Source organism: Thermobia domestica, chromosome 9 (assembly GCF_964235325.1).
Source record: "Thermobia domestica chromosome 9, izTheDome1.hap1.1, whole genome shotgun sequence".
Classification (NCBI taxonomy): Eukaryota; Metazoa; Arthropoda; class Insecta; order Zygentoma; family Lepismatidae; genus Thermobia; species Thermobia domestica.
Window position 1 is genome coordinate 247420512 of NC_137462.1, and position 24437 is coordinate 247444948.

At 34.6% G+C, this 24437-nt stretch overlaps 1 protein-coding gene across 4 annotated transcripts in view; it reads left to right on the forward strand.

Annotated features, from left to right (window-relative positions):
• Positions 1 to 24437, forward strand: part of LOC145660664 (NAD-dependent protein deacylase sirtuin-5, mitochondrial-like) — a 41582-nt gene that overhangs the window by 12254 nt on the left and 4891 nt on the right. For all 4 annotated transcript variants that reach the window (XM_081725985.1, XM_081725986.1, XM_081725984.1 and 1 more), the window contains exons 3-5: positions 1298 to 1512; positions 9366 to 9508; positions 16475 to 16625. In XM_081725985.1, coding sequence (XP_081582111.1) covers positions 1298 to 1512; positions 9366 to 9508; positions 16475 to 16625 — 509 coding nt within the window. The remainder of the gene's footprint in view (positions 1 to 1297; positions 1513 to 9365; positions 9509 to 16474; positions 16626 to 24437) is intronic.

Sequence of the window (24437 nt, forward strand, 5' to 3'; positions counted from 1 at the left end):
ACGTATTGGTTTTTTAGAAATATATAGTTTAAAATGTGGATGTTGTTTTCATACTTCACTTTTTATCTAGTATACTTCCTCGTGGCAAACACATTTCGTATTGAATATATTTTGAGATCGAGAGTATAATTATGAACTGTAAAGTACTTACAGCGAGAATTCAACTTTTGCGCTAAAGGCGGCAATATCAGATATTAAGCCAGAAAGAGCTCTCTTATATATTCGTGAGGAATATTGAACTTCTTAACGAAAAGTTTACAGAAGTGGAGCAATTACCTTTATAAAATTTAATTCACTATCTCTTATCTTTTCCTAATTTAACAGATATTATCTAAATATTGAAGCTAATTGTTGATGATATACGAAGTGTCTTATCAGAAGTAGTTATAATCTAGTTTTCGTCAAATGCCGGTTTTCACTTTAATTACTCTCTCTCTCTCGAAAGAGATTATTAGATAAACTTCTGTTAGTGTCTATCAGTAATTAATTATTAATATTTTAAATTTAACGTACCACGTTTATACTAAAGGAGACTGGTGATTAATGAAAATGAATGATCGAGAAATTAAATTGTTTGTGGTCTCTCACCGGGAATCGAATCCGGGGCTGCCGTACATAAAAGACGCATGGGCCAGCTACTAGATCAGCGGGGAGGGCAATTAAATTATTCAGAGATGCTCTTTAGGAACAAGGTAACGTCTCTGTACTCGTATTAAAATAGCAGACATAGTCAGTCTGTTTTGTACAATACATATTTTTGTGGCGTGTGAGTATCTGTAACGTAGCCCTTCATAAAAGATCTTTTATAAATATTCCAGAAGTAGTAATAGAAGCGAGTATGTTAGGAAGACGATCATTTTTGAAAAAAATTATCAAGGAAGCTTATAATTCAGGGGTATAGAAGCAAAATTTGCTAAATCTATTTTTCAATTTTGTCAGGAAACGAAAAGAAAGTGACTCCCTTATGTTTCAGAATTGTTTTTCTTCAGTGATAGATTTCACTCATCTGCATTAAGTAGTGACCACTAAAAAAAAAAAAAAAAAAAAAAAAAAAAAAAAAAAAAAAAAAAAAAAAAAAAAAAAAAAACTGAAACATAAGGGAGTCACTTCTGTTTCGTTTCCTGACAAAATTGAAAAATAGATTTAGCTGGTTTTGCTTCTATACCGCTGAATTAAATCAGAATTGAAGTTTTGAACAATCAAAAAGTTAAGTTCAATTCATCCGTACTTTTGTGCATAGTGTAAAGGTTAGTTTTCCATTGATGATAATAATATCAATTAAAACATTTTCTTGTAGGCTCATAAAGCTATAGCAGAATTTGAAAAACGAGCTAAATCAGAAGGGAAGAACGTCGTTGTAATCACTCAAAATATTGATCAATTGCATCAAAGAGCGGGATCTCAAAATGTCATTGAGCTGCATGGATCACTATTCCATACCAGATGTATGAAGTGTGGAGACGTTGCGGAGAATAGAGACAGTCCAATATGTCCTGCTTTGGCTGGAAAAGGGTAATTTAGCTTTCTTTATTATATAAAGTTTCAGATAAAGGTGTGCTACCATTTCCAACTGTAATATAAAACAGTAATAGAAGCGAAATAAGCACAACAATAAAATTAATATCATTGAAAAAACAATGAAACAGATAAAAGCTACGGTCCACCGCACTAACTTTTCTCTCTCCAATTCCTTAAACTAAATCATGTTGTACTATTGCAGTTAATAATGAAACATTTTCTTGTGAAATGCGAAGAAAGTTTTAAGGCGTTTTCGCCAGTAGAAAACTTACTCCAACAGGTAAACTACCTGTTGTAGATTTTTCTATAAGAAAATTGACTTATGCCATGTGTTAAGGTTATTAATGAAATATTTGTCTAAGAAATAATAAAATCGCAGTAGTAGTATTTCACAAAACTGCCCAACACTCACCCCATACATACATATATATATATATATATATATATATATATATATATATATATATATATAATGAAACAAACAAAATCGCCTGAATCGTTTTAGAGAAGACCTGATTGTCAAGAATTAACTACCTCTTTCGTACTTCTTCGCAGGACAAATGAGTTATTACACAATATTGTGAGGTTATTAATGAAATATTTATTTATGTAATATGAACAATATCGCCTAGCTCGTTTCTGAAAAAATCGTCCGAAAAAAAAAAAACATTCCCAAGAATAAACTACTTCTCATATATTTTTTCAGGCCAAATGAGTTATGACATATTATCAAGTTATTAACGAAATATTTATTTATGGAATATGAACGAAATCATATGAGTCATTTTTGAGAAAATCGTCCTGAAAAAAGTCAACCTCAAGAATAAACTATCCCTTGTACATTTTCACAGGACAAATGAGATATGCCATATTGTAAGGTTATTAATAAATTATTTATTTATAAAATATTAAAATCCCGTGGGTCATTTTGAGAAAATCGTCCAAAAAATAATTTCTAAGATTAAACTACTCCTTCCCATTTTTCCCAGATGGATGGACTTATGGATGGCAGCCATGATGGATAGGGATATGCTAGCGACATGTAGTTTCCAAAATTGGTCTCTACACATGATTACCTTTCAGACGAGATACCACACGGTGGGGGTTGCTATTTAAAATTTTGTAGTTACCCCCGTAACCCCCTTTAGCGCACTTCAGGGGGAGTTCTCCATATCAGCATAATATTGTCTTTTATGTCCCTTGAAGGTTTCATGTTTCTTTCTGCCTTGGTTTCTTCAGGAGACGGGACTTAGTGTTATTCGTGGAACGCACTATATATATATATATATATATATATATATATATATATATATATATATATATACAGGGTGAGTCAAAAGTCCTTGGACACCTGCATAAGTTTGAAAATCGACAGGAAAAGTAAAAAGTGATGACGGGAACAGAGGTTTAATGAGAGGCCGCAACTTTTGGAGTGTATGTCATTCATGGCCGCCATCTTGAAATCCGCTATTGTGGATTCAAGTCAATTTTTTTAAATAGGAAGGGGGGGGCATGACACATCAAATAACATTAGCTTGAGCTCAGGAATTAAGTGGTGTAATTTGCTTTTTTCTATCTTGTACAGTTTAGAAGTTATTAATGTTCAAAAGTGGGAAATTACCTTGATACTGACCCAGTTTTCTCTTTGTTCCAGGTGATCTAAAATGGGTCTGACACGTGAACAGAAGATCGAAATCATCCTTATATCAGGGGAACGCAGCTACCGAACAATAGCAGCTGACTACAACAGACGGCACCCAGACAGAGAACCGGTATCGCACAGCACAGTGGCTCAGGTGATCACCAAATTCCGGGAGACGGACTCTGTTCAAGATAGGGCACGTAGTGGGCGACCAAAGACTGCCACCAATGAGGAAACTGCAACGGCGGTTGTTGCGTCATTTGTGAAAAGTCCTAAACGAAGTACCCGTCGTGTGTCCCTAGCATGTGCAATAAGCCAATCCTCCGTTGTCCGGATATTGCACGCCAATCAGTGGCATCCTTACAAGCTGCACATGCAACATAAAGTGAACGAGGATGACCTTGATCGCCGGTTGGAGTTCTGCATGTGGGCTTCTGAACAACACGAACTGGATCCTGCGTTTGCCAAGGGCATATTGTTCAGTGACGAGGCGTATTTCACTTTGAACAGGGAGGTTAATCGACATAATTGTCGATACTGGTGTGACGCAAATCCGAACTGGGTTGACCCGAGTCGAGAACATAGTCCAGCGAAGGTGATGGTGTGGTGTGGCATATGGGACACCCGCATCATTGGGCCATTTTTCATTTACAACACCTTAACTGCACCACAGTATCTGATGCTGCTGCAGGACCTTGTGTTCCCTGCCACACTGAACGCTGACGGCATTTTCCCATCTTATTTTCAACACGATGGAGCCCCTCCACACTATGGACTTGGTGTCCGTGAATGGTTGGATGAACAACTGCCAGCGAAGTGGATTGGTCGCCGTGGTCCCGTGGAGTGGCCGCCCAGATCCCCTGACTTAACGCTTCTTGATTTTTATCTATGGGGACATCTTAAGCAGATAGTGTGTGTTGAGACAATCTGTGATTTGAGACACCTGGAGGAATGCATCCAAGCCTGTGACCAAATTTCAGGAGACATTCTCCTCCGTGTGCAGTCAGAGTGGTTGCGGCGACTACAGTTGTACATTGCACGGGATGGACAACACGTAGAACATGTGTTGTAGCATTCAGTATCAAGGTAATTTCCCATTTTTGAACATTAATAACTTCTAAACTGTACAAGATAGAAAAAAAAAAAAAAAAAACAAATTACACCACTAAATTCCTGAGCTCAAGCTAGTGTTATTTGATGTGTCATACACCCCCTTCCCTTTTAAAAAAATTGACTTGAATCCAAAATGGCGGATTTCAAGATGGCGGCCATGAATGACACACTCCAAACGTTGCGGCCCCTCATCAAACCTCTGTTCCCATCATCACTTTTTACTTTTCCGGTCGATTTTCAAACTTATGCAGGTGTCCAAGGACTTTCGACTCACTCTGTATATATATATATATATATATATATATATATATATATATATATACAGGAGTTGGACAAAAAATTTAAAGCACTTCATACAGGACACGTAAGTTTGGCCCTCCACTGTACAACACGTGTTGCGGTTGCCGATCGTTTTTTGTTTTCAATGTGTCATGTGAACCGTCCTCTCCCGTCAGCAGTAACCAGTTCACCTGTGAGTGTCGTGGTGTGAAAGTGGTGCGGTAAAATGGGCGACTTGACAGACTTCCAAAGAGGCGTGATCGTTGGTGCCCGTCTGGTTGGAGCTTCAGTGGCAACAGTGGCGAACATTATGGGGGTATCGAAAGGCATTGTGTCCAATGTCATTAGGGCATTCATAATTCATGGGCAAACGACGTCTGCAAAGCACAACAGTGGTCGAAAGACAGTCCTATCAGATAGGGTTCGGAGGGCATTAAAACGGATTGTAGCAACTAAAAAGAAGACCAGTGCAATGAAAATTACGTCTGAACTCAATTCCGGCCTACAGAACCCGGTTTAATCGAAAACAGTGCGACGGGAACTTCATAAAATGAAAATTTATGGCAGGGCCGCTATCGCCAAACCCCTGGTCACAGCAGTAAAACGCGAAGAGGCGTATCCAGTGGTGCAAGAACCACAAGGCGTGGACTCATGAGCAGTGGAAACACGTAATGTTTCCGATGAATCGACCTTCACCTTGTTTTCAACAATCGGTCGTGTTTACGTATGGAGAACGCCGTCGCAGGCCTATGATACAGACTCTGCTCCCAACTGTAAAGCATGGGGATGGTTCTGTTACAGTATGGGCAGTGATATCGTGGTTTTCTGCAGGTCCCTCCATAGCCCTGCATGGAATGTTGAATGCTAAGACGTATGAGCCCCTTTTGGAGGACCAGGTTCTACCCATGGCCCAAATATTGTTCCCTGATGGTGATGGCAACTACCAAGATGATTTGGCACCCTGTCACGCTGCAAAAACGGTGAAAGCATGGTTTGAGGAGCATAACCAGGAGCTATCACACTTTCCCTGGGTCCCACAATCACCAGATCTGAACATCATTGAGCCATTGTGGTCTGAGTTAGAAAGGCGTGTTTGGTCTCATTACCCTCCACCAGCATCCCTTAAGAAACTGGAGCATGTTTTGGAGGAACAATGGTACAAAGTTCCACACACCACGATTCAGGAGCTATATACGTCCATTCTACGTCGGATCCAAGCTGTTTTGGACGCAAAAGGAGGCCCCACACGATACTAGATATGATTTTCACACTTTTGCAAACGTTTTAGATTTTTTTTGTCGTCCAACCCCTGTATATATATATATATATATATATATATATATATATATAATATATATATATATATATACAGGGTTGACCATTTATCTTGATATACCCTTGTAACTTTCAAACTTATACACAGAAAACCAGGGTTGGCTGGTTTAAACCAGCTGGTTTTTTCAAAAAAACCAACTGGTTTAAATCAAAAAACGAAAAATGTTCGTAAAAGTGCAAGTGTTTGTAAAATCTTGATGAACACACATTTGTGGGTTATCACGTTTCACTCCCGTATATTATTCGTATTAATTCGAGCTAAATTCCCCATTCATTACTCAAAAAGGTTATACTACAAGTGCAACTTTTTTATATAAATTTATAAATGTTTGTTTTGTAATTTTTTTGTAGTTGTTATTATGATGTAGTTGCAATCAAAGAAAAATTCTAAATATCGTTTCGTTTCAATGTTTACTATTGATAAAATACATCGAAATGTCATACTTTGTGTGTGTGTGTGGGGGGGGGAAGGTGGAGTCATACAGACCCCACGAGAGGCATTTAGTGAAATGAGAAGTATCTTTGGTATCTATTTATTTATAAATGAGTCTAAGCCAAAGTGGACTCGAATAATTCGTATCTTTATTCACTTTTCTTACTGATATGCAAATTAAGTCGTTGTATTTCTTTAATTTGGACCAATAAAAGTTGTTGTTAACTAACTTGAACTAAATTAGTTCTTCTGTACTCCGTAGTACTTTGAAATTGTCCATATGTAATTCTGTGTAATGGTTTCGCTTGTGCAACTCTTTCTTTTTGTCCTTCAGAAATGACTCTTTGACAGCTATATTAACAAGCATGTAAAGATCAGTACAACGTATTTTTATCAGGATTCCTTCGTGAGTGAGTCGGCAGACGTATAGCATTTTTGGCCAATTAGTCCTGGTTCCGAGTTCAAATGGAGGACAATTTCTCTCGGATGTAACTCGAGAAGCGGTTTTTATTCCGCTTTAAGCTTATGTGACCCCTTCCAGCATAACCCGGTTGTTGCATAAGAACATCAAGGCGAAACAAACTTATTTCTGTCCATATATGATATGAATATATAGAGCAAATTATTTAAACAAAACAAAACAAAACAAAAAAAAAAAAAAAAGGTTTAAACAAAAAAAAAACTGTTTTTTTGGTTTTTCAATAAAAACCATGTTTTTGCCAACCCTGCAGAAAACGTTCAAGTTTTGTATCATGCCAAAATCAGCATGGAGACATATATTTTGGCATACTCTAAGATACCTTAAAGTTAACAGTGTTGTCAACTCAAAACAAAGTTTTATTTTTTCATGGCACTACGTCAGGTTATTACATGTTTCGAATCTACATATAAAACTTAAACTTACTTGTCATGCAGTGCTGCAAGCTAAGGACGCTACCGTAACCCAAACTTTGGAAAACAACGTAATTTTGGAGGGTTCTAGAACTGTAATAATGCACATGAGACGAGTGGTGTAATGCACATCCGAAGTATCTTAATATCGAATACTACGGTCATCAAATGACGCATTTCGAACAAGTAAAACAAAGTTACAGAGAATTGAAAGTTTGACTTTCCAAAGACATTATTTCGAAAAAGTGTTTAGGCAAGCATCACATCCAAATACATATATAGTTTTCGAAAGACATGAAGATTATAACCCCGTTTACAGCAGTTTGATATCTCAATACATTCGGGGGATATAGAAAAACTGATAAAATTTGATATATTGCTTAAAATGGTATATTTGTGGGACTTAAAAAACATTTTGTAGATTACTTTGCTTTTGTAACATTGCAGCAATACTTTTTCGTAGATGTAAATACAAGTTTTCGAAATTACATAAGTAACAGTGTTGTAAATTTTAACAGTTTTTACCATATCTCCAGAACGGTTTGAGATATCAAATTGCTGTAAACGCCACTGTAAGCTTTATATGTATTGAAAGCCATCTGTGCAATTGGATGAGGCACTTTTATGCAAGCAGTTTTTAATAAAAGCTTTTTAAAACAGACAAATTTTCAATTTCATGTAACTTCCTTTGTATTCATGCGAAAACCATGATATCATGTTCATAGTATTAGATAACTAAAGTACTTTCGATGTGCATTATCCCGTCCGTCTCATTTGCGTCGTTACCGCTATAAAGAGCATCAAAATTTGAATGTTTGTGATACTGTAAGTGTCCTTAGTTTGCAGCACCGAATAAGAAATGTAACATTGTAAGTTTTCGCTCAACCGTGACGTAGTGCCATTTGAAAAAGATAGAACTTTATGTTGAGTTGCCAACACTTGTTAACTTGTTGGAATGCCAAATAATGTTCCTTGTCGATATTTTGTATGGGACAAAATTTCAGTGTGTTTTGTTCATTTGTTTAAAAGTTACTGGTGGTGGTGGTGGTATCAAGATATATAGCCCACCCTGTAAATATATTTAATTATTTATTTGCTGTGGAACCATTAGTTCGTGGCAAATGTTAATAGCAAAATTATATGGTTGCGAACGTTCTGACCAGGGCTGTGGATTAAGACCTTCAGAGACCCTAACCACTTAAAAGATTTTGGTGCCTCAATATATATGTAATTCAAAATATAAACAATAAAATAAAATTTTATTTATCGAAATTAAAAAAAAAAAAAAACTCAAGATGGACTGTAAAGTTTTTCTTTTGTATACTTCGCTTTATTTATACTGTATTTGAAAAGTTTTTCCTCTCTCTCTCTCTCTCTTTTTTTAATTGCAAAGTGATCAGATTTTCAATCATTACTATGAGGTTGTCTAAAAGGTATTGAGAATTTGGAAGTCAAAATTAAGAATATATTTATTATGATTTGAAAATAAGCACTTTGAATCCACATATGCACATTTTGTTTCGATGACTTTCTGCCATTTTTTCCTGGAACATCGCAATTCCGTAACTATAGAACGTTTGTGGTTTCTGGTTAGAAACTTGTGACACGTAGATTTCACAAGCCCCTTTTGAAACTAACTTAACACCATTCAAGGAGCTTTACAGAGACCAAAACAAATAATAATCTGACGGTCCTTGTTAATTGCGAACTTCCATGGCCTTTGCAACATTTTGAATCATGGAGTGAAATCCATCATCATGATAACTTTGACCATGTTTATTTATTTATATACTATTGAATTATTTTTTAAACAATCACTAATTACCTCTTCAAATGCTTTATTTTACACATTATCTTTACCAATGTTAGATACTGAGAGCTTCCATGGATTTGCATTATTGTATACTCCTTAATATTCTGTTTCTGTAATGTTCCCTTCTGAAAAAAAACTGCCACTACGTATATAAGTAGTCTCAAAAAGTGTTTTCTTATATAGTCGAAAATACAAGATATACTTCATCATTTCAATGCATTTGGTATCAATTTCAGTGATGTAGCAAGTGTCGTTATTTGCTAGAATTATCTTTGTATTGTACATGGTGACTAAGAGTATAACAATTTTAGTTGTTTACAATTAAGTAACTTGCCTTACAGAGCCCCTGATCCTTCCACTGACGAGGCGAAAATACCCGAAGAAGACCTGCCTCGTTGTAAAAAGCCTGAATGCAAAGGATTACTGCGTCCACATGTTGTGTGGTTTGGTGAATCTCTAGATCCAGATGTGTTGAATCGTGCAGGTACATGCTTGAAAATAATAATACTACTTTTCATAAAAGTTTCGGAATGCATATCATTGTCAGAAAATAACAAAATGCTTTATGTACAAAAAAATATCCGTTTAAGACCACTAGTGAAGTTATGTTTCTGCATTTTCTGACTTACTGTCTCGACCTGGGTTCCTGGTGGGTGCACAGAATTTTCGACATTAATCCGGCATTAAATGCTCGGAAACCTACGTGCTTTGAAACGTAACAAAATGTATTTTCGAAATGTTGGAAATAACGAAAGGAAGGAAGTAGAACCACATAACCCAGTTAGCGATACCTCTGGTTAGGTAGGTATTTCAGTGATGTGTAATGTAAGGAAATTTAGTTAGTGGGACGCACAAATTACAAAATGTTACTATTATTGTATAAGTATTGGACAGACCAAAAACACCAACATGGCACAAACATATATTTTAAAATTTGTTTATTTGGCTCTCTCTCTAAGTTGGCCAGTGGCCTAACATGGTCTCTCATTTTTGTAGAACCTACATTCTCCCATGAGACTGCGTTAATTATCACTTTCTAAATTGGTTACTTGTCTATCGTGGAACTTGGTTATACGGAAGCAAATTATTTCTGTGTTGGTAATATTAGTTCAGTTCTGTATGTGTTGTGTACGTAACAATTCTCGATAGTATACGTTGTATTCCTGAGTTTTGAAATAGTTTCAGAACATCTTTTATTTCGAAGGTGAACTAAACCAAGGGGTGAAGAAGGAAAACTTGTTTATTGAAAGTTGCTTCTCCTAAAATACAGAAGGCGATGGTACTATTTATTACTTTTATGTCTATTGTCGGTAAGTGCATGAACAGATCGGCATCATTAGGCCTTTCTTTCATACCATACGCTGCATAATTTGACAGTCTATTTTAGGTAGATTTATTAAACTAGGAATACTCTGTTCCTCTGAGACTGCTTCCTTCACGTGTTTGAAGCTGTATTTCTCTGAGACCATAGCAGGAAGACAATAACAAATGACTATCGGATTGATATTAAAGTAAAGGTCGCTTTCCTATGTGGAACATGCCATAGATGGCTCAAGAGCTGGGTTGGATGTAAGGCTTGTAACACCCCGCTTGTACAGCGTTACAGTATTTGTTTATTTTCGTTCTAGAAATAATCAATCTGTTTTGTTTCATTTTCATTCAAGTAGTAATTTTGTAATTATTTTAAATAGTTTAATTTTCTGTGCGATCAGCGATTTATTTAATGAGCACAAATCTATACTACAGAAAAGAAGTTTATATTATTACATTTAATTTTTAAATTTCGATTATCCGATGTTAGTTGATTGAATAAGAAAGAGGTTCCAGATTACTGATTAGGAAGAAAAGTTTGATGACTTCTTAAAATAAACAGAAACAAGATATAGTTAATCTTAAAAAAAAAAAAATAAAAAAATAAAAAAAATAAAAAATAAAAAATAAAAAAAAATACAAAACCTTTACTGAAGCTAAGTTTAGACCTGGTAATTTTAAAACTGCATAATAAGTGTGGAAAGCAAACAGGTAAATCTTAAACTTTAAATAGCCATTTTTGGAATATTTGTGTTTAAAGGCGTGAATAGAAAATAATGATGCAGCAGTAATAATATTATATGGGAAGGTCCATTCTTCCCATAATATAATGCCACTAATGAATGTCGTGAAGATCTAAGACATATTACTGCCTTCTAAATTCTAGTTAAATTGACTTTTCAGAATTTCGGTAATCTCACAGATCTTTTCTGAATGCTCTAGATATACAAATTTAATTGATAAGGAAGCATGGTTAGTAAGTAATGAGTGATTGAATCAGAGAATATGTATGAACATCTTAACAAATAATTTTGCATATTGATAGCTTGATGAATTCCACAATTGCATATTATTGTAACATACCTTCAATTTAAGAAAAATAATACAATGCTGTTGACATCCTTCCTCTTCCATATCAAAATTGTAATTTCAATAAAATATGTATATTATGAAGAATATGTTAGGTTGCGATTGCAGCTAAGAATTATGAAGAGTACGTGGCGATTATAAATAATATTTAAGTGTTGCGCCACAATGTTTATATAATTGTGTATTTATAATATGTTTTGAAAACATGAATACAATTTCTTCGTCTTACAATATGGAGAGTATTGTTACATAATATAAATTAAAAATGTAGAATGTAATGATATTTACAACAAATAAACGTATTGTTGAAAATAAACGCAAAAAATACTGAAAGAACAATTGGATGCACATATGCTTGGAGTATTCTGTTTAAAATCATGCTCCGAGAATATCTGATTGGCTAAAGCGATCTCTGCTCTAAAACTGCCTGATAACACTGCGTTGGGATTCAATGGCAGAATTTTGAAACACATTTAACCGAAAATGAAAATTACTTCATTATTATAAAAATTGCAACATAGGTTACAAAAATACAGTTTATATAATGTATCGTGGTGAAAATGAGTACTATATTTGGAACATGGTGTATGGAGAGGAATCAGCTACATTTTGTTCGGAAGCTGTAAAGAAAATTAAAATACCTTACTTAACATGTTTTAAAAGAATCAATATACAAATACAAAATAAGTATCTTACTATATTCAGTGCTGATTTATAGAGGTTATCAAGCATATCTTCCTTTTCGCTCAAACCTAACCTAACTTCCAAAGAGAGCTTCGGACTCTACTTCTTAAATTACACTCCATCACAAGAATTTGTATCAACTAAGTATTAGTGTTATATATGGAAGAGTATTATTTTCTAATGTTTACTGTATTACAATATAAATAAATACAAAATACTAACTTCTGGAAAAGGAAAATAACCTAACCTAAACCTATTTTAAAGTTATTATTACTACTACTACTACTACTACTATAATCAACAATTCTATGATTAAACTAACTTAATCTAATAACTATTTTCTACTAAAACTGTTTAAGAAAATACTTACCTGTCTGGAATACCTTGGAATACTTACCAAAATTGGTGGACCGCTGTACTGGAATTCTGCCTTGCATTTCTTCTATAGAGCTGTAAAGTAAAATGCATATATGATTAATTTGTTGTATCAATGCACTGTTTCCAAATTGTGTTCTTTAAAAATATATTCAGATATAATAAAGTAATAATAGTTAATTTATTGTTATATAGTAAATTATTTATGTCAATTACTGAGGTACGTCATAGACTATGAACTACATATATTATGGTAAATTGCCACTTACCGGAACAATTTCTGACGTTTCCTTTACGTAAGGGTCAACATCAAAAGAACCTGCGTTTATCATCGTTTTTCGCGAACGTCATCGCGAATGGCCACACTGGGCCTTACTGTGCTTCAGTTTTCCGATAGGCAGTCTAGCACTTCAATGAAGGGAGCTGACATCGTAATTATTAATCTTTGGACAAAATAAATATCGACTGTACCCTGAAGCACAGGTGCAGTTACAGGCTGCACACTTCCGTGAGGTTGGCACGCGAGGAGGTGATAAATGAGTTAACACAACTCTTCGGCGTCTTTATCCCCCAGAATGTCCAGGTATTCACTAGAGGGAGGCTGGATCAACCTCAGAATCGCATTGATATGAGGCAGAATGAGTACACTTCTCCCTCCCCTTTCATCCTACTGCTCATAGATCAACACTTATTAACAAGGTGAATGTAGCTGTTTGTATATCCATAACAAACTGATTGTTTCAATGTTTTCCTATCTTTGAAAAAGGGAATCGGCACTACACAATTCACGAAGTGAACTTTTATTCTTATGAAAAAGAAAGAAAGAAAAAAAACGATTTCACATTATTCATTTTCATACTTCATTTTCTAACTCGTACTGTAGCCAAATACTACAAGTACTATCCAGATCAAGTTCGTTTCCCTTTTTTTTTCTTTCTTTCTTTTTTAAATGTTCTGAACTGAACAATACTTCTATTTCTCCTGAGAAACAGGATATGGGTGTAGCAAAACTGATAGTACCGTGCTAGTACTATTGAAATAGACATTAAAACATAAATCGGTGGATAAAGGTTACTTCTAAAGTCCCTTAGTTTTGCTGGCATTGCACTTCAAAAGCCCATTGAATGCTTTATTTACAGGGACAATAAAAATATCGAAGTATATATGTTATCTTTGTCGCCAATTTTGCGTTTAGTTTCTAGTAATATTTATGTGGTCCGTAGTAACTTGATGTGTGTTATTGAGAGGTTGAAAGACACCTAAAACGGAATGTCGGCTTTTTGAGGGGACATTTATCACCAACATATTTAATCAACAATACGTGAGATCCAAAGAGAAGCGTTCTGGCATAACGGAAATATGATTTTTTTTCTGTATAAATAGCGTGCTTTGGTAATAAATTATGGTAATAGATAAAGTTATGTTGCTATCTAATCTTTTGTTTGCACAGCATTTCTATTAATTTGTTTAGATTGAATAATATTACAATCTATAATAGTTTTTGCTTTAAAATACTTGTTTTCTGTAAGTTGGTCACTTCTCAATGTAACTGATGTTGACCAATATGGACAGGTGTTACCGTGTTATGGGGAGAGTGAAAGTGACAAAATGTAATGTTTTGATGTATATATATATATATATATATATATATATATATATATATATATATATATATATATTTCTAATGTATTTATTATTTTATGATAATTGACATTTGTTAGTAACTATGTTCTACTTCAAAACTAATTGTGATAGCTTGCTTAAATTTCTCGAAGAATGCTGAAGTAATTGCCGTATTGTAGATTTTGTGAAGGCGTTAGTAATATGGCAATGGGAAACTATTTGAATACAGAGACTTCAACAGCGAGTTCGTAAATTAACGTACGCTGCTACTAAATTATATTATGAAAGTATCTTCTTATTCATGGAAACAGTCTGGTTGTTAACAACATACTCTTTGTAGGTGAGTGTTTTCCAACTTCAGAACACTTCCCGTGGGCTGGCCCCAATCTTTACTACGGCGGGTCCTTATAACTTTTAACCCCACTTTCACCTATCAGAGGATACACCTGACAGTGACTTAAGAGGTCAAAGGTCTAGAAAGCCAGAAATAACGGAAGAAATTAGATGGAAGTAGATATATTGACCATACATAATCCAGGTAGCAAGTCGTCTGGCTGACAACAAGTTACCATGGAGTGTGATGCCAGGGGTGAAGGGAAGTTTCCGTAAAGAATAGTGGGGAATAAATTTATTTGAAAGGATTCAAGATACTGTACTGGGATTTGTCATTATGAAAAAAGAAAAAACATCTTGGAAATATTCAGTTAGAATAATTAGATTCTGTTGCATTGGACAATACTCGAAACCTCTTGATCTTTCAACATTCTGTGTATATGTAACGCACTCATGAGACATTTTCAAAGATCAGTTATTTACAACTGATTATGAAAGTAACAGAATGTCTTGAATTATCGATTGTTAGGTCGAATTTCTATTATAAAAATCTGAACGGAGGAGAAAGTTAACTGGGAAGTATTATATATATATATATATATCTGTTCATATAGAATTTCTTCTGTTCTGTAAGCATTGGCCGTATCATGTAAAAATAAGAATCACAGATTAGTGGAGCAAATGAATGTTGTCTACTTTTCTGGATCCAAAAGTAAGGCGTCAGGATATTACAAGTAATCTTGTTAAGTTTACTTTTTTTTTTATCTATTTTTTATACCGCTTTTACTGCATCAGACGTATATTCTTAAAATATTTTTAAAATGATTGTCTTCATTTTGGTTGGTTGATTTGGAATTTAACATTGCATTTCAGCAGTAAGGCTGTATGAGACGTAGACTTAGAGCTTAACGTGGAACCTGAATTACGTGAGAACCCATTTGGGATCGAATTCACGTTGTTCTGTTCTAGATGCATATGCTAACTATATGCCCATGATGAAGCTATGTCCGTATTTTTTTTTTTTTGTGTGTATCCGGTCTTTTTAATGTACATATTTCTTTTATTATTATTATTATTATTATTATTATTATTATTATTATTATTATTATTATTATTATTATTATTATTATTATTATTATTTTATTTTAAAATATTTTTCTGACCAGAACAAAATGAATTATTTAATAACTATACAATTTTTGTTACAGTTTCAAGCACCTAACGTCCTCTTCATCAGACATTGAGAAAAGACAGATGACAGCAAATCTTATATCTTCCTCAGCCGTTAACATATTCATTTATATCAATATGATATATATAGATATAAATGAATATGGTAACTAACGGCTGAGGAAGATATAAGATTTGCTGCCATCTGTCTTTTCTCAATGTCTGATGAAGAGGACGTTAGGTGCTTGAAACTGTAACAAAAATTGTATAGTTATTAAATAATTCATTTTGTTCTGGTCAGAAAAATGTTTTAAAATGTTATTGTGATTATCCAGAACTATGGAAACTATGGAGTATATTTATTATTATTTTATACATACATTTAAGTTTTTTTTTTTTTTTTTTTTTTTCACTACGCACCATAAATTTAAACAAACTATTTAAATAGTATAAATGTCCGACCATATCTTCACTCTTGAAGTCAGTTCTCAACTATTAAGACCATATGGACTGTACCATAACCCGAGATTGTGGTGGACAACATCGTATTTTTTTTTTTTTCCAAATCCGACTTTTTAGTCTTTGTATTTTCATTGTATTCTCATCAATAGAGAATTTGGAGCAAGGAGAGTCCTGTCATTTCTCATTTAGCTAACAAGCATTATATTTTGTTTACATACAACATTTTTATCTTTTATTGTCTGTCTTTGATATTCGCATGTAAGGTGCTTAATTTAAGTATGTCTGGAGGTTTTTAAATCAATGAAGCTTGATGCTGTATTATTCATATTCATTAATATATTCTGTTTCTAGCAGAACATATGGAAGACACTTGTTTTCACTATGTTATTCTGTTTGTTTTCAGATAAGGAATTAGATGCATGTGATATGTGTATGGTACTTGGCACCTCTTCTGTTGTTTATCCAGCAGCTATGTTCGCTCCGCAGGTGGCCGCTCGTGGTGTTCCAGTAGCAGAGTTTAATTTGGAAGAAACCCCTGCAACTTCCGAATTTGGGTAATGCTCATGTGTATATTTTAGATTAGAGCTAAGTTTAAATTAAAAGAGGAGCGTTCGAATGAAGCTGAACAGTTCATTGGTATCAAAATTCGAATCTCTAAAATTACACAAACCCTATAGGAGGATGAATGATTTATTGACGGAAAGTCTTCAGTAAAGTAGTATAGAAAGAGCAAAATACTCAATATTTAAAAAGACATGTTACCTTAATATCTCAGTATTAATTTTTTTAACACAGATTGTTTGAAGGCTTTTTTCACGGTTTGATCGGTGTGGTCGATTCCTCTGCGTTGCTAAGTCTTGAAACAGTTTGCATTAAAAAATTAATAAAAGGATGTTAAGATACCTTTGTTTTTGAATTTTAATATTTGTCCTCTAACATACATCAGTAAGAGGCGAACTCCCTCTTGACTAAGCAGTTAGCGTACATGTCTTTAGCGTGGGAGGCCCGTTTTCGATTCCTAGCGGGAGCTCATGTGATTCGGATTCCACGTTAATCAGTAGGTCCACGCCTCATATAGCCTCACTGCTGAAAGGGACGTTAAACTGAAAATCAAATCAAATCGATAAAAGGCAGAATAATGTTATTCACAGAGGAAGAAGAAGGTTCAAGAAAAATATTTGCAAGATATATGTACATTATTTTCTGGTTTTAAAATACTTTTTGATACAAATTTGATTTCAGTGAAGTTAAGTAAGTGCTCTTTCCCTCCTCCTCACCCTTAGAGATCACTTTTCATACAACTTCATCTTATTGTTTCCCATGTATCTATGGGTACATGCATGGGCGGCGATTAGGGGGGGGGGGGCAAGAGGGGGCAGTTGCCCCTTCACTTTTTTGAAGTGACGCCCTAATTTATATAGTTTCATTTGGAAATGTAAAAAGGTCGTCCACACAATTTGGAGAGAAGATCTCTGACTTTCCGTGACTTTCCATGAAAGTTCCAGATTTCCCTGACTCTTGAATAATAAAAATATAGAAAAAAGAAACCTCAGCCTCCACACTCCCCATAGTTGGCCTTGTTCTCTTCCCCTTCTGTTTCTTTTTTTTTTTTTTCAATTTTCTTTCCAAACGAACGTAAATTTACAAACACGTGCATTAGGCCCATATTGATTAGGCTTACATATTACACAAAATGCAAAGTTACAAACGAAAGTGTGCAGTATACAGAGTACTTAAGATATGAAAAAAAATTACACATTATACGCTTACACATTGTAATACCAATTACACAGCATTATAATATTGTCTGTTGCAATAAACAGTTCATACATGATTTTAGTGATTATATAAAAAAAAAAAAAAAAAAAAAAAAAAAAAATGTAACACAAATTTCTAAATGGGTTGCATTTAACGACTGCACCAGCAAAAGTATGTTTTCATCCTTTCTCGCAGTTTTCCTCTCATTGATCTGAATATCCTTCTTGTTGTCTCCGCAGTTTAATTTTCTTTTTCCTCCAGCTCCTTTAGTTGTTGCTGAATATTCTGTTTCTCTCATCTCCAGCATTTATTTCTCTTTTCTTTTCCAGATACACCTAATATTGTCTCATTGAACTTCTCACTGAATTTATCATACCTCTTGTCATTAATAATCCTGATAATCTACCTATTCTCATCACAGAATCATATATGATCCATTGATGAGCCACCAGAGATTCTTCTTGTAAGTTGTCAACAATGAGAATTTTATTTATTGTGAAACCACTTTAAAAAAATGCGTTTTCGTGAAAGAAGATAAAACACAATTTCATAACTGACCATAAGTCAAGGAAATTCTTTCCATTTCCTAAGACTAAGACACTCATCAAGTCCAATACCATCTCTGTCATTGGCTATGAAGTCATTCGAGTGTTCCTTAAAATCTTCAGTCTGAGCTTTCACTGTGAGCTGGAGATACAATTTCTTCGCGTTCTCAGCCACTTGTCCAGATATCCTCTTGGCACCATGCAATTCTTCTAGAACAGCGTCTACCCTTTTGAGCAAATATGCCAGGATGCTTAAGTGTGTTTCTCACAGAAAATTAGTTTCAACAACTATATCAGAGAATACTGACTCCCTCAATGTCATCATTGAGAACACCACATTTTGCATCCAGTAACAGTAAAGAAATCGACCCTATTTCATAAATTCAATAATTGAACAATGGACCTAAATCGATTTTTCCCTGACTTTTCCTGACCAATCTGCTATTTCACTGACTTCACCTTATACATTTTACTTCCCTGACCTTACTCTGACTTTCACTTATTTTCCAGAAGGTGGACACCCTGGTAAAGGTTTTGTATGTATTACTGTTTCATAAGAAAAAATGATGCCATATAATATTTGCCGTTGCGTACGTATTGGTTTTGCCTTCCCGTGGAGTTAAGAAAGCTACAGGAATTGCGTTTTAATTGCAATTCAAAGCAATTAATATTGCAATTTCATATTTCTTTAAGTATCATATATGCTTACTGTATTTCATTTTCTAAGAGTAAAATCATTCACTTAATGGCATGTGTGGAATTAAAAGTATAAGTTGTTCAGTAATTCCCAGTTTCAATATAACTTCTGCAAAACAAGCGTCATTATTCATTACTATGATTAATATTATCCCTTCTATTTAATTGTTTTGCAAATTTATTCAATAATCTGATCACACAACTTTCCAGACAGAATTTTAAGATGTTTATGAGCAAGAACTCAAATCTCTTTTTACACTTTCGTTGTTTAAGAGTATAAAGGGCGGGCTAGTACCTACCTGTATTGCTCTTATGAATTTACTTAATAAAATAAAAATACGATATACGGTATTTTAAGTGAAAAAAGATAGTGTCCTATTGGTTATACAACCTTTAATCAGTGTTAGAAACAACCAGGAAATCTAACATTGATATACAATTGTTCAGATTATGTCTTGCCCCCCCACTTTTAACGTCCAACCGCCGCCACTGGTTACACAAAATTCTAACGTTGTACGCCCACTGATTTTGAAGATTTGAAGAGAAAAAGAAAAAAAAAAAAAACTTTGAAGCCTCTCTTTTCCCTATTTAGAGGTTGCATCTCGCAAAATCCTCTCTTGTCTGCAGCCTAGGCTACAAGGAGATTATTTGTACGAAATTTCAAGGTTCTACTTGTAATACGAGACGCAACAGAGATAGAATCGTCCGTTTAGTTGCGGATGTGCGAGTAGTAGTAAGATAAAGTGGCTGCCAAACAAAATCCCGCCAAACGTGAAGTAAGATCTGTCATACGGTTTCTGAACGCCAAAGGACAAAATTCAGTTGACATCCATCGGAAACTGTGTGCCATTTACGGACCGACAGTAATGAATGAAGGGAAGGCCAGACCATGGTGCAGAGAGTTTCGGAAAGGACGTTCAAACGTCCATGACGATGAGCGTAGCGAAAGGCTTAATGTTCAAACGGACGATCTGATGGAACGTGTGAACGAGAAAATGCGATCCAGTCGCCGGTTCACAATAACGTGAACTCGTCAAAGAGTTACCAGAAGTCTCTGCGGAATTAGTGCATCGAATTGTGACTGACAAGCGTTATCACAAACGAGTGCGAAGTAGGTGCCAGAAATGCTGACACGCTCACAGAGAGGAAAGAATGACAGCTGCACGTGATTTTTTTTTTTTTTTTTTGCCTGTTGGGGGAAAGAATGGGGATGACTTCTTTTCTCATATAGTAACAGGTGATGAAACCTGGATATCATAAGTCGAAGGAGTCGAAGGAGCAGTCAATGCAGTACCGACACTCGAGTTCTCCGAAAACGAAGGAATTCAAACAAACTCAGTCAGTTCACAAAATCATGGCAACTGTGTTTTGAGATCAAAAGGGTGTGATTTTTGTGGGATTCTTGGAACCAGGACGAACAATTACAGCAGATATATGTTGTCAAATACTGAATAATTTGCGACGTGCCGTCCAGAATCAGCGAAGAGGAATGGTACGCTCTGGAATTCTTCTGATCCGTAAAAACGCCTGCCCACACACAGCTTCTTGTACTGTTGAGACAATTCAAAGATTTCGATGGAACTTATTCAGTTATCCCCCTTCCAACCCCGGTCTTGCCCCCAGCGATTTATTTCTTTCTCTTCATCTGAAAAAGTAACTTGCATCGAAGCGTTTCAACGACAGTGAAGTTCTCAAGACATCCGTTCTGGACTGGATGCACTCTCAGGAGTCAGATTTTTACATAAGTATATGAAGTATGTGCCACGCCACCAGAAATGACTGGAGGTTCATACTCAATAGGTCGAGAAATGGCCAAGGTATGTACTTGTATATCACATACAGGAATGTGAGAAGGTTGAGAATAGTTAAGGAATTCTGTTAAGTAAGAGTCAGGGAACTTCTATTCGCTAAGAAAGATATTTTAAAGACATTTGAAATGAAAATTTTAAGATTATTTCAAATATGGTTGAGTGCTTATTTTTTTTTTTTTAATTTTCAACTGAAAACTTAGAAACTTTTCCACTAACAATAGTAGCATACTTATGTTCTGTAGTTGTGCGCAGTATCTTTTGCGTTCTTTTCTTCAGAGGAATATCGTATTGATGAATTATCCACAAGATATAGTTGGATCAATAATCCAATGTGAAATTCACTTTTAATGTACACATAATTTCAACCTCTTTTCTTTTTCGTTCCCACCAGTTTCGATTTTATCGAAGTTTCCTGTTGTGCTTGAAGTGAGGGTGGCTTATCACACAAATGAAAGGATTTCGGAATACGATCACTCGTATTTGATTTTCTCTGTTTCATTGTAATATGTTTTAATTCGCAGAGAGGTGTATGAGTTTACGAAAATCTATATTATAAAAGAGAACGTACAAATCCTTTGTTCCCTCATCACGCTAATACGGCTGAACCAATTTCTTTTATTTTTGGGGGGTTATTAGGATTTGGACCCTAGATGGTTTTTATCATATCACTTTAATTTTTAATTACCAGTGTCTTGAGATAATTGACCATTCAAGTGTCCATAACGTACAAATCCTTTGTTAGTTCATCATAGGTATAAAAACAAACGTATTTATATGCAACCCGCATGACCGTGTCACTCGGCGGGTTAACATAAATGACAGGCGCTATAATGTTAACATTTACTGCAATTTGAAAGCGAAAAAGTAAAAATTATCTAAGTAACAAAGTTTATTGCGTTCCGGGGTGACCGCAGCGAAGCGGGGCGGGTTAACATAAATGACAGGCGATATAATGTTAACATTTACTGCAATCTTCTATGGTTTTTATCATATCACTTGAAAGCGAAAAAGTAAAAATTATCTAAGTAACAAAGTTTATTGCGTTCCGGGGTGACCGCAGCGAAGCGGGGTGAACGCTGCTAGTAGCTTATAAAGTTGCACGTAAGCGTATGCATTGGATCAATACGCATAGCCGGACTAATTTAATCGGACCCGGAATCTTGAAATATGGGATATGTGTAAGACATCAAAGTGTACTTTCTATTTTGTGTTTATATTGTAATATTTAATGTTATATATGTATAAGCACATATTTATTTATAGATTTGTAACGATTTAATATTTAGTATACATTAGTAATGATTTAATTATAATGATTCGTCTCATAAATTAAAAAATATTTTTTATTATTTTAAAATTATTCTGACATTAAAAATAATGAAGCAGTTTGCGAACAATATGTATGATACATGAGTTCAAATAAAGTTTCAGTTTCTCTGTCTTTAATCGTTTTTTTGAACCAAATTTTTATATGCTCTTTCAATGCAAATACGAAATGTTCAAAGTTGTATAAAAACAATATTTTTTCAGCCAAGACTATAAAAAAAATTCTGTATCTGCAATGTAGCTTTTGAGAGAGGACAAAATCTATTCTGGGGATTTGAGGGTGTGCACTCCTTTCCAAAAATACATAAGAAAGACTGGATTTCTGTATTATATATATATATATATATATATATATATATATATATATATATATATATATATATATATAAAAGAGTCAGAATTTGCGATTCAAATTATTGTAATCTAATATTAATGATTTGTTTCCATTACACTATGAAAGTAACGAAGTTTTATTATGTGCAATTCTTGTTTTAATATTGACATCTTCATACCTTTACTTAGAAAAAAGAAAAAAAAATCTCCATCATGTTCTTGTATTGCTTTTCTATATCTTGTTTTCGTTAAAATTCTTAGGTTTTGAAACTAGGGAAGCAAGCAGGTTCCTTTATACTGACAGTTCGTTCATTATCATTGTCATGTGTTACATTGGATGAAGAAAACTGATTCAAGTGATCGGTCATATTTCAGATTGTGGGTTTGAAATATAGTACATGTTGATACTAACTTAAAAACAGAATTCGGGACATAGTCGGTCGAACTATTTTGGAGCGAAAGTTCCTGCGTCCAAACCATGGGCGCGAGATACATGTTTTGTGGTAAATAGGCACCGAATGGGCGGGTTTCCTCGTGGTTCTTCCGTTCTTCCCTTTCGTTTTTACATCATTAACTCAGTAAGTACTATCTCTTTATGGAACGTTAAACTAGACTTTAATGTGAACTATATATGTAAAACAATTAATTCTCATCTTTCAATAACCATAAGGGGCATTCCTTAATTGCGAAACTACGAATTTGTAATGAGTGACTTCTTTCACCTGTGTAAGTAATGTTCCGAGACACGATTTTATTTTTTCAAGGAATAAGTTGTTCTCTGCTCGCTTTTGCCATAGTATTTGTTGCTGGAAAGTACGATTTTGTAAATACCTAAATATGCGAACCTAATAACTAATACAAAGTAATAAAGAGTTGAAAGACATTATTAAAAGAAATTCCAAATTAATAAATAATAACCTGAGTATATACACTTATTATCGTGTATTACACGCGCGATCGTGTTACATTGTTTACATGTTTTAGTTCAGCATTTTCACTCCTTATCTTAGAAACATAATGATTAAACGCCTAGACTAAATACAAAGGGTGACTGTGCCCTAGAAAGGAAAAGAGGTAGCTAATACAGTTTGATTTATGCAATGAATCGAGGCGGAGTGCTTAGCAGAAGAAAAGTATTTAATGCAATCGTTGATAACAGGGTTTTATTTTCAACAACATATTGTTGCATAGAAAAGCGTTCGAGAAGTGGAGGGGCAGAGTGCATAGTAACAGTTTTCTGCTGGTTTGATGTGATTCTTCTTGAAGTTGCAGAGGCAGGGTCGAAAGTGGAACTGTAGTTGTGGTGCTCTTTGTATCCAGTGTTTCTGTGCAGATAAGCATGTCAAATTTCCAAGGATTTCATGACCACATTCAATCCTTTCTAATTGTTAGATAATCCTTTATCATGGATTCGGAATGTACTAGGTGACAAATATTTTCTTGCTGCAACATTTTCGGGAGTGTCTTGTCGTTTAGTAAGATAGGACGGCAAGCGGTAACAATTCATACGAAAGATAAAAAGGATATGTATGTTGTTACGTCCATTTCAACATTACGAATAGTTATGTATTTGTGAATAAAGAAAACAAGCCAGCACCTTGTGAGTTGGAGTGTCATCTTATTTGTATGGAACATTGTTTCAGTTCCACTGGTTGATCCTGAAAATGTTGTTGACACGTTACTCACAAAACTAGATATAACGAAATAATTCGTGACAGCTTTAAACAAGGGCAATAAATGCTTTCAGTGCTTTGCTGTTAAGGTTTCATCAATTACGTCTGAGGGAAATCAAAGCTGGCATATTTGGAGACCCACAAATATGAAAATTAACATGCTCGAGAAAACTGTGAGTGAGTGCGAATTGCATGCATGGACTGCATTCAAGAAATGTGGTACA